Source organism: Heteronotia binoei, chromosome 7, assembly GCF_032191835.1.
Source record: "Heteronotia binoei isolate CCM8104 ecotype False Entrance Well chromosome 7, APGP_CSIRO_Hbin_v1, whole genome shotgun sequence".
Classification (NCBI taxonomy): domain Eukaryota; kingdom Metazoa; phylum Chordata; class Lepidosauria; order Squamata; family Gekkonidae; genus Heteronotia; species Heteronotia binoei.
The window spans coordinates 2,550,286-2,563,075 of record NC_083229.1 but is presented as its reverse complement, the minus strand read 5'-3'; the positions used below and the strand labels follow the sequence as shown (position 1 = coordinate 2,563,075).

General features: G+C 52.1%; 1 protein-coding gene across 1 annotated transcript in view; it reads right to left on the bottom strand.

Moving 5' to 3' along the window:
• Positions 1–12,418, bottom strand: part of LOC132574817 (zinc transporter ZIP4-like) — a 46,752-nt gene extending 34,334 nt beyond the window's left edge. The window contains exons 1-2 of the mRNA XM_060243049.1: positions 12,289–12,418; positions 3,606–4,012 (exon numbers count right to left, since the gene is read on the bottom strand). Coding sequence (XP_060099032.1) covers positions 3,606–4,012; positions 12,289–12,418 — 537 coding nt within the window. The remainder of the gene's footprint in view (positions 1–3,605; positions 4,013–12,288) is intronic.
• Positions 12,419–12,790: the final 372 nt, after the last annotated feature.

Sequence of the window (12,790 nt, the reverse complement as noted above, 5' to 3'; positions counted from 1 at the left end):
GTGGAGGAGGGGGGAATCAAACCCGGTTCTCCCAGGTAAGAGAGCTATGGCTGACCCAAGGCCATACCAGCAGCTGCAAGTGAAGGAGGGGGGAATCAAACCCGGTTCTTCCAGATAAGAGAGCTATGGCTGACCCAAGGCCATTCCAGCAGCTGCAAGTGAAGGAGTGGGGAATCAAACCCGGTTCTCCCAGATAAGAGAGCTCTGGCTGACCCAAGGCCATACCAGCACCTGCAAGTGGAGGAGTGGGGAATCAAACATGGTTCTCCCAGATAAGAGAGCTATGGCTGACCCAAGGCCATGCCAGCAGCTGCAAGTGGAGGAATGGGAATCAAACCCGGTTCTTCCAGATAAGAGAGCTATCGCTGACCCAAGGCCATTCCAGCGGGTTCAAGTGGAGGAGTTGGGAATCAAACCCGGTTCTCCCAGATAAGAGAGCTATGGCTGACCCAAGGCCATTCCAGTGGGTTCAAGTGGAGGAGTGGGGAATCAAACCCGGTTCTCCCAGATAAGAGAGCTATGGCTGACCCAAGGCCATTCCAGTGGGTTCAAGTGGAGGAGTGGGGAATCAAACCTGGTTCTCCCAGATAAGAGAGCTCTGGCTGACCCCAGGCCATTCCAGCAGGTGCGAGTGGAGGAGTCCGAGCACTTCACCACTACACCACACTGGCTCTCTGTGGCTGCTGAGCCACAGTTTGGCCACCTCTGATCTAGTCCATCCCCCTGCACCATGCAGGATCAGCCTAAACCATCCCTGACAAGCGTTCATTCAGCCATCAGGAGCTGCAGTCAAGCTACATAAGAAGTACCAGGAATCCGGTGTGAGTTTTCTCCTGGGGGGGGTCTCTGTTATCCAGGTGTTTAGCAGCACTGGAGTCCAGTAGCACCTATAAGACCAAAAAAACTGTGTTGATCTTGAAGGAGCAAGTGGCCTCCAACTTTGTTCTATTGCTTCAGACCAGCACAGCTGCCCACCTAGACCTACCGTACCTACGTGGAATGCAGGTGCTAACAGTGAAGCGCAGAGACAGAACCACCAGCCTTGTGGTCAATCTGCCCCTTTCCCGGCATAACTCTTTGCGTCTGCAAGGCGTGACCTTTCCCCCTCTCAGTCACTCTCACAACAAGCCCCCAAGTTAGCCTAGAGAACAATGGCAGCACAATATATGGAATACAAAAATATCAAAGATATTGTGCAAAAACACTCTTGACTCTCTCTCTCGGCTTGACTTCGCGAACGAAGATTTAAGAAGGGTGCAATAGTCCACGTCTGCTGCAGGCTCGCTGGTGGCTGACAAGACCAATGCGGGACAGGCAGGTCCGGCCACAGCGGCTGCAGGGAAAAGTCTGATTTGGGGTTGGTGCTGTAGCAGTGCGATTCTTCCTCAATCTCCTTTTGTCCTCAAGACCAGCTATGCGTGCGTTCTCAAAGGAAGAGACAACCTGGTGGATGGTGTGCCTCCATGCTTTGCGATCTGAGGCTAGGTCAGACCACTGGTGATGGTTGATGCGACAGGTGCCAAGGGATTTCTTCAAGGAGTCCTTGTACCTCTTCTTTGGTGCCCCTCTATTTCGACGGCCGGTGGAAAGTTCGCCATACACTCTTGACTAGTGTGTACAAAATTAAGTATCATATAATAAACAGCCTACAAAAGTAGGCATACATTCATATACATCCAGTAGAAATTAAAGACAAAGAGTCTCAAATACAGTATTACAGGGAGGACCCCACACAGTCTCTTAATTTTCCAAACAGAGTACTGAGACTCAACAATAAAGTTTCACAGGAGTCAAAGCCGGAGTTTGCGTGAAGGCAAGAATTTTTTCCTTCAGAAGTCAACAAGCAACGGAGGGACTCCTGTGGAACTTTATTGTTGAGTCTCAGTACTCTGTTTGGAAAATTAAGAGTCTATGTGGGGTCCTCCCTGTAATACTGTATTTGAGACTCTTGTTTGTCTTTAATTTCTACTGGATGTATATGAATGTACGCCAACTTTTGTAGGCTGTTTATTATATGATAGAATATAAGTTACTTAATTTTGTACACACTAGTCAAGAGTGTTTTTGCACAATATCTTTGATATTTTTGTATCCCAAGTTAGGCTAGGGCTGGAAAGGGCCTTATCTAACCAAGTCAGGTTGTGAGCCTAAGACTGCTTTCTTGGGAGCAAGCCACGTTGAATAAACTGGGAGTTACTTCCAAGTCCACCGGCTGAGGCTTGCTCCCTAAATGGTTCTTGGTAATTAATCTGGAATAACAGCCACCTGCTGTTTCCATAATGGGGGGGGGGGCGCGCATAGATTTTGTTTCCTTCTTCCCCACAATCCCCCCTTGAGGGGAAAGGGGAACAAGGCTCCTTTGAGGGTGGTGCTATCAGGAAGGGTGCAAATCAGGGTCGTCAGGTTCACCGATGGGGGATGGAAGGATAGAGTTGCCAGCTCCAGGTCAGGAAACCCCTAGAGATTTGGGGATGGAGGCAGGGAGGGGCAGGGACCTCCCCAGGACGCTATGCCACACAGTCCCCCCCCCCCCCACACTCCAAAGCAGCCATCATCTCCAGGGAAACAACTGGTCTCTGTAGTCTGGACTCTGGAGATGAGCCATAATTCCAGGGGACCTCCAGGTCCCACCTGGAGGCTGGCATCCCTCCTGCATGTGCAACAGCTATCAGCCGCAGGCCAGGTTCGAGCCAATCCCAGGCAAGCAGGTGCTCAGATCCCGCTAGCCCAAGAGTGGCCAAACTTGCTTCATATAAGGAAAGGCAAGATCCCCTGTGCAAACACCTGTCGTTTCCAACTCTGGGGTGACGTTGCTTTCACAACGTTTTCGCGACAGACTTTTTACGGGGTGGTTTGCCATTACTTTCCACAGTCCTCTACACTTCCCCCCCCCCTAGCAAACTGGGGACTCATTTGACTGACCTCGGAAGGATGGAAGGCTGAGTCAACCTCAAGCCGGCTACCTGAAAACCCAGCTTCTGCCGGGGATCGAACTCAGGTCGTGAACAGAGCTTAGGACTGCAGAACTGCAGCTTTAACACTGCGCCATGGGGCTTTTAACGTAAGAAACACATCGAATAAATGTTCGGATGATCGAGAGCATCAAGACGTGAGCATCAGAGGAGGGAGGGAGAGGAAGAAAGTAATCCCCTTTTACTTTAAATGCCCTCTGCAAGCCGCTGGCTAGCTTAGCTTGGCGGAAGCGATTTCAAGAGACAAATGGCTTCTGCAAGCTGGCCGAGGGGGTGGTGGAGTCTTTGAGAGTCATATTTCACACAAAACATGCCGCTCCCGAACCGCAAATTTGGTCACCGTTGCGCTAACCCAAAAGCGCAGGAGACGGAAACGTGCTTTGTTAACCAACAGCCGTCGAGGGGCCCAGGGAGAGACCCTTCTCTGTGTGCGCAGGGGGGGGGGGGTGTCTGGCACCTGCCCCCTCTCCTCTACTCCCCCCTCTCCCCCCCGCCTCCCTCCAGAGGGCCCTTTCGGTGGCCCAATTCTGCCCCCGCCACCTGCGCTGGGGAGCCCTGGACGGTCCCGGACGCTCCCCTCCTCCGCGGCTGGAGTTTGACCCAGGCGCATGCCGCCGCCGCCGCCCGCGTTACCTTTCCACACGGCCCGTCGGGGCACTGCACACGAGCCGCGGCGATATTTAACAGGGTCTCGACGGCGCCCGGCGGCAGTGCGCCTTCGCCCGACGCCAGCAGGCCCGCCAGCGCCCGCCCGGCCTCTGCCTCTCCTTCCTCGCGGTGATGGTGGCCGCCGTGCGCGCCGGCTCGGGCCAGGCGGACGACGACGACGAGGAGCAGCGCCAGGAAGCGCATGGCCGTCGAGGGGGCTGGAAGGCGGCGCCGGGGCTGCTTTGCGCAAAGGCGGCGCCGGGCAGGAGGCGCGCTGGCGGGGCTGGGGAGGGCCCGGGTGGGGCAACGGCCGGCCGTCGAGGCTGCTGGGCTGTCTCGGGCAGAGCGGGCCGGCTGGCGTTCCCGCGACGGAGCGGCTTCCCCGGCGAGGACTGGAGGCGAGAGCGAAAGGCGGGCAGGCGCTGCGGGCAGGCGCTTGGCTCAGCTCTCCCGCCCCGTCGGAAGTGCCCGGGGATGCTCCGCACTTGCTCAACCTCCTCCCCCTCCCCTCTCCGCGTGCCCGCGAGGGGTGTGGTGCAGCTGGGGCGAGGGGGGGGGGTGCCAATCCACTGGCTCGGCTGTCCGGCCCGCCCTGCCCAGCAGACGGCGCCGGGGGCTGGAGAAACTGGCCGGGGGCCTTCCATGCTGCCGCTTCCCTCGCCCTTGGCTTTTTTCATCAGGCGTCGATTGAGGACACTCTGCACAAGCGCAGAGGCACGCGGATCGCCTTTTTCTTTGCGGCGCCCTTTTGGCACATGCTCAGAGGCGCTGAAGCCCTTTTAAAAATGAGCGCGGGGGCTTCCGAGCGCGTGATCTTCCCGCTGTTTAACGCGACGGAGGGCTGGGCTGCCTCTGAGCGTGTGCAGAGTGAGGCTTTTAAAAATGAGAGTGAGTGCGGGGCTTTTTTTTGAGCAGGAACGCAGTCCCAGTCGTTTTGGCATCAGGGGGTGTGGCCTAGTATGCAAATGAGTTCCCTGATAGGCCTTTTCTGCATTAAAAGAAACCCCAGTGTGGAACAATGGTGACATCAGGGGATGTGGCCTAAGATGCAAATGAGTCCCTACTGGGCTTTCTCTACCAAAAAAACCCCTGCAAAAGACAGAGGGCTGGAGTGCCTCTGAACATGTGCAAAATGGTGCTTTTAAATATGAGAGTGAGTGCGGGGCTTTTTTTTTAGCAGGAACGCAGTCCCAGTCGTCTTGGCATCAGGGGGTGTGGCCTAGTATGCAAATGAGTTCCCCGCTAGGCTTTTTCTGCATAAGAAAACCCAGAGTGGAACAATGGTGACATCAGGGGGTGTGGCCTAAGATGCAAATGAGTCCCTGCTGGGCTTTCTCTACCAACCCCCCCCTGCAAAAGACAGAGGGCTGGAGTGCCTCTGAGCATGCGCAGAATGGGACTTTTAAAAATGAGAGTGAATGCTATTGAGCATATAATCCTCTCACCCAGGGCTTTTTTTTTTAAGCAGGAAAGCAGTCCCAGTCGTCTTGGCATCAGGGGAGTGGCCTAGTATGCAAATAAGTTCCCTGCTAGGCCTTTTCTGCATTAAAAAACTCCCAGTGTGGAACAATGGTGACATCAGAGGGTGTGGCCTAAGATGCAAATGAGTCCCTGCTGGGCTTTCTCTACCAAAAAAAAAACCCTGCAAAAGACAGAGGGCTGGAGTGCTTCTGAGCATGTGCAGAATGGTACTAGCTCTTTTTTTTTTTTTTTAAAGCAGGGAGGTGCATAAAAGAGCAAAGCTCAAAACTGGGAGCAGGAAATGAAGCAAAAGGCAGCTGTTTTTTTAAAAATTGGACTGTCGTTTTAGCCACAGGAGGGTTAGAGAGGTAGGTATATGTACAGTGGGCGTCATTGCCTCCTTGGTGGCGTCAGGCTCTCCAGACCCCAGGAATGCTTTCTGTCTTGGCCTTCCCCTGCAGGCGAAAGAGCCAGAAAGGCGGCCTCCATTGAACTACCCCCCTGCTCAGCTGGCTTCCGGGACAGGGGCCCTCTGGAAGCTCTCCCAGCCAGTGAAAGAAGAACGGAGCTCTCTTCCCGGGGTGGCTGCTGTGGCTACATGCAATAAACATCAGATGTTTGAGAGTCGCCAGACATGAACATCAGATGTTTGAGAGCAGGCAGGAAGAAGGACAGCAAATAGACTAGGGTTGGGGAGGAGGTGGAAAGAAAGCAACTTTTAACTTGAAATGCATTCTCCAAGTCGCTGGCTGGCTTGGCTTGGGGAAGTTATTTATTTATTTGTACGTATTCAATTTGGTGGGGTCTTTAAGAGCCCCGGCTGCAGTCTGGCCACCCTTGGGCTTGCCCCTGTAAGTACTGCGTAGGCTTTGGCCAGGCTTGCCCGGCCCTATTCAAGAAGTATTTGGGGACTTTGGGGGTGGAGCCAGAAGACTTTGGGGGTGGAGCCAGGTGCAAGGTTGTGACAAGCACGATTGAACTCCAAAGGGAGTTCTGACCATCACATCTAAAGGGACCGCACACCTTTTAAATGCCTTTCCTCCGTTGGAAATAATGGAGGATGGAGACGCCTTTTTGGGGGGCTCATAAAATGGGACCCCCTGGTCCAATATTTTTGAAATGTAGAGGGTGTTTTGAGTAGAGGCACCGGATGATATGTTGAAAATTTGGTGCCTCTACCTCAAAAAGCAGCCCCCCCCCCCGAGCCCCAGATACTCGCAGATCAATTCCGTATGGAAATTGGTCTTCATAAGGGATAATGGAGTGCCCAGCAGATATTTCCCTCCCCCTCACACTTTCTGATGACCCTGAAATGGGGGAAGGGCCTCTAAACCGAGGCATCCCTTGCCCCCACCTGGTGTTTGGCAACCCTAGCTTTGGCATGCAGAAGTACCCAGGTGCGGTCCCCAGCAACAACTCCAGTTAAAAGGAGCAGGTGATGTGGAAGACTTCTGCCTCGGGCTCTGCTGCCAGTCTGAGGAGACAGACGCTGTTGGCCTGGATCAACCCAGAGGGCTGATTCGGTCTAAGTTAGTTTCATGTCTTTTTGGAATGTGGCTCAGTGGCAGAGCCTCAGCTTGGCATGCAGAAGGTCCCAGGTTCAATCCCCGGCATCTCCTGTTAAAAAGGATCAGACAGCAGGCAATGTTCCCCCTAAGCTGTGGAGTCTTGTGAGCAAAAATTCTACTTGGTGAGCTACTGGCCTTAAAGCTGTGAGCTCCTGCATAAATGAGTGCGCTCTGGGGCCATCCTTCCTGAGCTAAGACAAAAATGCTGGAGGCTAAAAAACTGTGAGCTAGCTCACACTAGCTCAGAGGGAACACAGGCAGCAGGTGACCTTCCCCTAGGGTTGCCATTGCACCTGTCAGCTCTGGTTTGGGAAATACTTGGGGAATTTGGGGGTGGAGCCTGGAGAGGGTGGGGCTTGAGGAAGATAGGGACCTCAGCATGGTGCCCACTTTCCAAAGCAGCCTTTTTCTCTGGGGGAACAGGAGATCCAGTTTGGTGTAGTGGTGAAGTGTGCGGACTCTTATCTGGGAGAACCGGGTTCGATTCCCCGCTCCTCCACTGGCACCTGCTGGAATGGCCTTGGGTCAGCCAGAGGTCTCGCAGGAGTTGTCCTTGAAAGGGCAGCTTCTGTCAGAGCTCTCTCAGCCCCACCCACCTCACAGGGTGTCTTTTGTAGGGGAGGAAGATAAAGGGGATTGTGAACCGCTCTGAGATTCGGAGTGGAGGGTGGGATATGCATCCAATGTCGTCATCTCCATCACCTTGAGATCACTGGTAAAAGCGGGAGATCTCCACCCACCACCTGGGGGGTTGGCATCCTTTCCTCCACCTCAGGTTCTGGAGAGCTGCTCCAAGTCTGAGTAGACAGTGGTGACCTGGGTGGACCAGAAGGTCTGATTCAGTATAAGGCAGCTTCATTCGTTAATTTCTGGGCCGTTTGGCACCACTGTTGACATCACTCTCTTCATACTTGTGTATCTTTGAGTCCCTTGCAGTGAATTTGTTCGTCTTGCAGAGGACTCCTAACTCACCCCCTGAGACATATCCTCTTCCCCTGCTTACCAAATCCAGCCTGGTGCAGAGTTCTGCATAAGTTGCAAGCTTGCGCCCTGTTTTGTGTCATGTGGGTTGGTCTTATATAGGTATCTTAGGGCTTTTAATCCTGGAGACTGCCGCTCAGGCCTTGATTTCAGCAGGAGCTTATAGAAGCACAGCTCCTGAACTTTTCTGAGGGCTCCCCCCTCTTCCTCCCCACCTACCTTGTCCACTGAATAAGAGGTACAGCTGCATAACAATCCCTGGATTAGGAGAGTGGGCAGCCAGCTAGCCACTAGGAGTTTACCACACCCCCAGCAGCCCTCACCAACCCCTGGAGAAGCCCGCGCCACACTTTCTCCACTTCTTATGTGATTTTGGGGGTGGGTGGCTTGCTGGCCTTTTGACTGTGGGGATGGGAGGCGGCCAAGGAGAGCCCCAGGTCAGCAAGGCCTGCTTGGGCTGTCTGGATCTCAACCTAGCTCAAGCAGGCCTCGCTCGCCCGGGGCTCTCCTTTCTGGTGTCAGGTTGCTTTGGGCTGTGAGGGGGGGGGGGCGGCATATGCTAATGAGTTATGCTAATGAGCTCCACCACCTATTTTTCTAGAAAACAACCCCTGCTGTTGCTACCGTTGTGTGCTTCTATCCCAAAGTGAGAGAGGCACAGGGGCTCAAGCCTCTCTCAGAAATCTAGTTGGGGGAAGCACTACTGAACTTGTCCACGTTGACTACTAGGAAGAGGAGAGTTGGATTTATACCCCATCCTTCACTCAGATTCTCAGAGCACCTTACAATCTCCTCCTCTTCCACCTCCCCACAACAGACACCCAGTGAGGTAGGTGGGACTATTTCGTTTCTCTGTCCTGAATCCAATGTCTATCAGCTTTGTTGGATGTTGTCATGCCCTAGTATTTTGGGAGAGAGGGAGAAAGTTATTTGTCAATTCTCTCTCTCCACCACATGCAGAATTTTATAAACCTCTATCGTATCCTCCTCCCCTTAGCCCTCTCTTTTCTAAAAGTCCCAGACTCTTCAGCCTTCTGAAAGACACTCTGCATAAGTTCAGAGGCATTCTCAGTATTATATATGGCCGAGGACCTGCCTACCTTAGGGACCGCCTCTCTCCATATGTTCCCCAGAGAGCACTGAGATCTAGTTCTCAAAACCTACTACGAATCCCTGGACCAAGAGAGGCCAGATTGAAGGCAACTAGGGAGCAGGCCTTCTCCACAATGGCCCCCAAATGGTGGAACCAACTAACAGAGGAGGTGCGAGCTCTGCGAGACCTAAATCAATTTCGCAGGGCTTGCAAAACCACCCTCTGTCAACTCGCATTTAAGACGGCACCCGGAGATGACACCTAGCCATCCTATACACATTCTGAACTGTGGCACTTTAATTTATATTTGATAAATTTTAATTGTTAATTTACTTAACCTGAATTGTATCTAACTATTTTAATTGTTTTAATGTATTGGTGGATTTTAGTGTAATCATGGTGTAAACCATGTCATGTGAGCTGCCCTGAGGCCGCTTCGGCGGGGGAGGGCAGGATATAAGAATAAATTTATTATTATTATTATTAATTCTGATAGCTGGTCCCACAGCTAAATCCTTGGAATCTTCACTACTGACTACTGTTAGGAAGAACTTCCTGACCGTTAGAGCAGTTCCTCAGCAGAACAGGCTTCCTCCTCGGGAGGTGGTGGGCTCTCCTTCCTTGGAGGTTTTTAAACAGAGGCTGGATGGCCGTCTGACAGCAATGCGAATCCTGTGAATTTAGGAGGAGGTATTTGTGAGTTTCCTGCATTGTGCAGGGGTTGGACTAGATGACCCTGGAGGCCCCTTCCAACTCTTTGATTCTATGACTAGGAAGAACTTCTTGACTATTGGGGGGCGTTTCTCAGTGGAACAGGCTTCTTCGGGAGGTGGTGGGCTCTCCTTCCTTGGAAGTTTTGAAGCAGAGGCTAGATGGCCATCCGACATCAATGCTGATTTTGTGAATTTAGGGGGAGGTGTTTGTGAGTCTCCTGCATTGTGCAGGGGGTTGGACTAGATGACCCTGGAGGCCCCTTCCAACTCTATGATTCTAGGCCTGGGGGTGGGGAGTGGCAGAGAGGCAGGAAGGGAAATTACTCCCTGTTTTGTGCATGGGACTGGCGGAGCCTCTTCACTTTCCTTCTTTGGCAACTACTGTCCCCTTAGAACATGTAAGCCCCAGGGATCAGATAAATTCTGGGTGGGGAAGGAGCTGATTTGGAGAAATACAGACAGGATTGGGGGGGAAACCCCCTCCATGAATGAACAGTTCTTCCTTGAGCGTGCTGTTTGTTTTGGCTGTACCTGGCTGGCTATTAGGGAAGTGATTTTAAACCACAAGAAGGACTTGAGCAATCACAAACAGCTCAGTTGATCTGCCCACCTCAACTTCTGTCTCTGGAGGTGTCACGCTTGGAATCTTGAGTCTCAGTGGAGATGAAGCAATGTTTGAGCAATCTCTGCCGGAGAGGTAAGAAGACTCCATGACCTCAGAGGGAAAACAATGACTTGGCACAGGTTGCTTGCTCTTTGGTAAACCCGGGATCTTGAGCATCGCATCAGACCATTCAGTCTTGAGAATCACTTCTGTAATGTACTGTGTTCCGAGACGTTTAGAAGGCAACATGCTTTATTGGTGAGTACATCACAAAGAGAACATGTCGGGACTGGGTCCCCAATTATATACATCTCCCGGAACAACCCCCTTACCTGGGCAGGTCCAATCCTGGCCAGTTAAACTTCGCACCACAGATCTTCATAGGCGGAGTTCATTTTCATCCTTACGTCCGGCGACCTGCAGTTTCCCACTGGCCACCTCTGTGTGCACGAACTTGCGCTGTGTTATAAATTCAGGGACCGAATTGCAAGACACAACAACTTCAAATCATTCAAAGTTGTGAGCTATGTTGTGAGCCGCCCTGAGCCACTGGCTGGGAAGGGCGGGATATAAATCATAAAATAAATAAATAAATAAATAAATAAAGTGCTCCCCGAGCCCAACCTTTATTCCTTTAGAACACTTACCTGCTGCCTCACCAGAGACTGGCTCACAAACTAAAACAACACACTAGAATTGCTACCATAAAAAAAAGGTAAAGGTAGTCCCATGTGTCCCCAGTCATTTCCGACTCTGGGGTGACGTTGCTTTCACAACGTTTTCATGGCAGACTTTTGACGGGGTGGTTTGCCATTGCCTTCCCCAGTCATCTACGCTTTCCCCCCAGCAAGCTGGGGACTCATTTGACCGACCTCGGAAGGATGGAAGGCTGAGTCAACCTGGAGCCGGCTACCTGAACCCAGCTTCTGCCGGGATCGAACTCAGGTTGCGAGCAGAGCTTAGGACTGCAGCTTTACCACTCTGCACCACAAACCATCAAAAATAAGCACGGACATCAAAGCAGAGCATGGAAGGCCATCCGCTTCAGGTTGATTGTGGGCGTCATAGAATCATGGAGTCACAGAGTTGGAAGAGACCTCCAGGGTCATGTAGTCCAACCCCCTGCACAAACCCCCTCAAAACATCCTCACCCACACTATCTCCAGAAACCCCTCCTCCCCGGCTTTTTGCACTTCCCTATGAAAAAAGGTTCAAACACTTGGGACCCTTTAGCTTGGAGAAACGTTGATTGTGGGGTGACATGATAGAGGTTTACAAGATTAGGCATGGAATGGAGTGTCAGTACATGCAAAGCCTAGCAGTTTCTATGTACATGCTGGGAAAGTGAAAGTAATAGAACTGCCAGGCAGATCATCTAAGTGACAGAAGGTGGCTGGTTGCCAGATTGCATCAGCCTGGGCAATGTCAGCATGACTCAGCAGCAAGCTGATTGGTTACCTGGCTGGACCTTATGTATAAATGTACAAAGACACTTTACTGTGTGTGGGATATGTATGGTGGAGGTGCAGCGGAGCATTCTGTCGGTTTGGAGAGTGGAGGTGTAAATAAATTGTATATAGTGGTTTTAACACTGCTGTGTGCAAGCCTTCATTCTTGGCGTCCCTAAAGACCACCCTTGCTAAGCACAGGCGCATCAACATGGAGAAGGTAGAGAAAGAAGTTCTTTTCTCCCTTTCTCACAGTGCAAGAACTCGTGGGCACGCCATGAAATTGCTGAGCAATTTCGGATAAAAAGAAGTCCTTCTTCGCCCAAAGAGTGATTAACACGTGGAATTCACAGCCTCAGGAGGTGGCGGCGGCTACAAGCATAGACAGCTTCAAGAGGAGACTGGGTCAACATATGGAGCAGAGGTCCTTCAGTGGCTATTAGCTGTAAGGCATAGAGGGAGCATTCTGTCTGGGGCAAGGATGCTCTGTATTCTTGGTGCTGGGAGGGGGGGCAAGAGTGGGAAAGCTTTTGGAGTCCTTGCTCTGATGGATCTCCTGAAGGCACCTGGGTCTTGGCCACTGCGTGGCACAGAGTGTTGGCCGGATCCAACATGGCTTCTGTTATGAGCCCCAAATGAAGGGAAATAGTCCTCCTTTGCTTGGGTCAGTGCTGCAAACCAAACACCCTCCCCCTGCTGTTTCCATGGAGGCAAAAGTATTGTTTTTGTTACAATGGAAGCCGGGGTGCTTTGTTCTGTGGTGAGCCTCACTCTGCGGAAAATGCAGCTCAGAGTCTCACATCTGGCCACCTGCCTTAGGATGACGGCGAGAATGTCAGAGCCAAAAATGAAGGGAACGTGAGCATCTTCGCACAGATGAGCAGCGCAACATCTCTCCGCTCTTTGCAACTGAAGCAAAGGCTTGTTCATGAGCTGGGGTCATTGTGTAGAAAAAGAGGTGGCGGAACTCATTAGCACAACTCGTTTGCATATGCCACACACCCCTGGCATCGCCGGGAGCTGCACTAAATTATATCAGCTCAGCGTCAACCTTAAAAGGCTTCTTGAATTATAACGGTCGCCGTGCAACCGTCCTCCCGTCATGCTTTTTAAATTACTTTCTCCTATGCCCCGTGGCGCAGAGGGGTAAAGCTGCAGTACTGCAGTCTGAACTCTCTGCTCACGACCTGAGTTCGATCCCGGCGGAAGCTGGTTCAGGTAGCCAGCTCCAGGTTGACTCAGCCTTCCGTCCTTCCGAGGTTGGTAAAATGAGTCCCCAGCTTGCTGGGGGGTAGGGTTGCC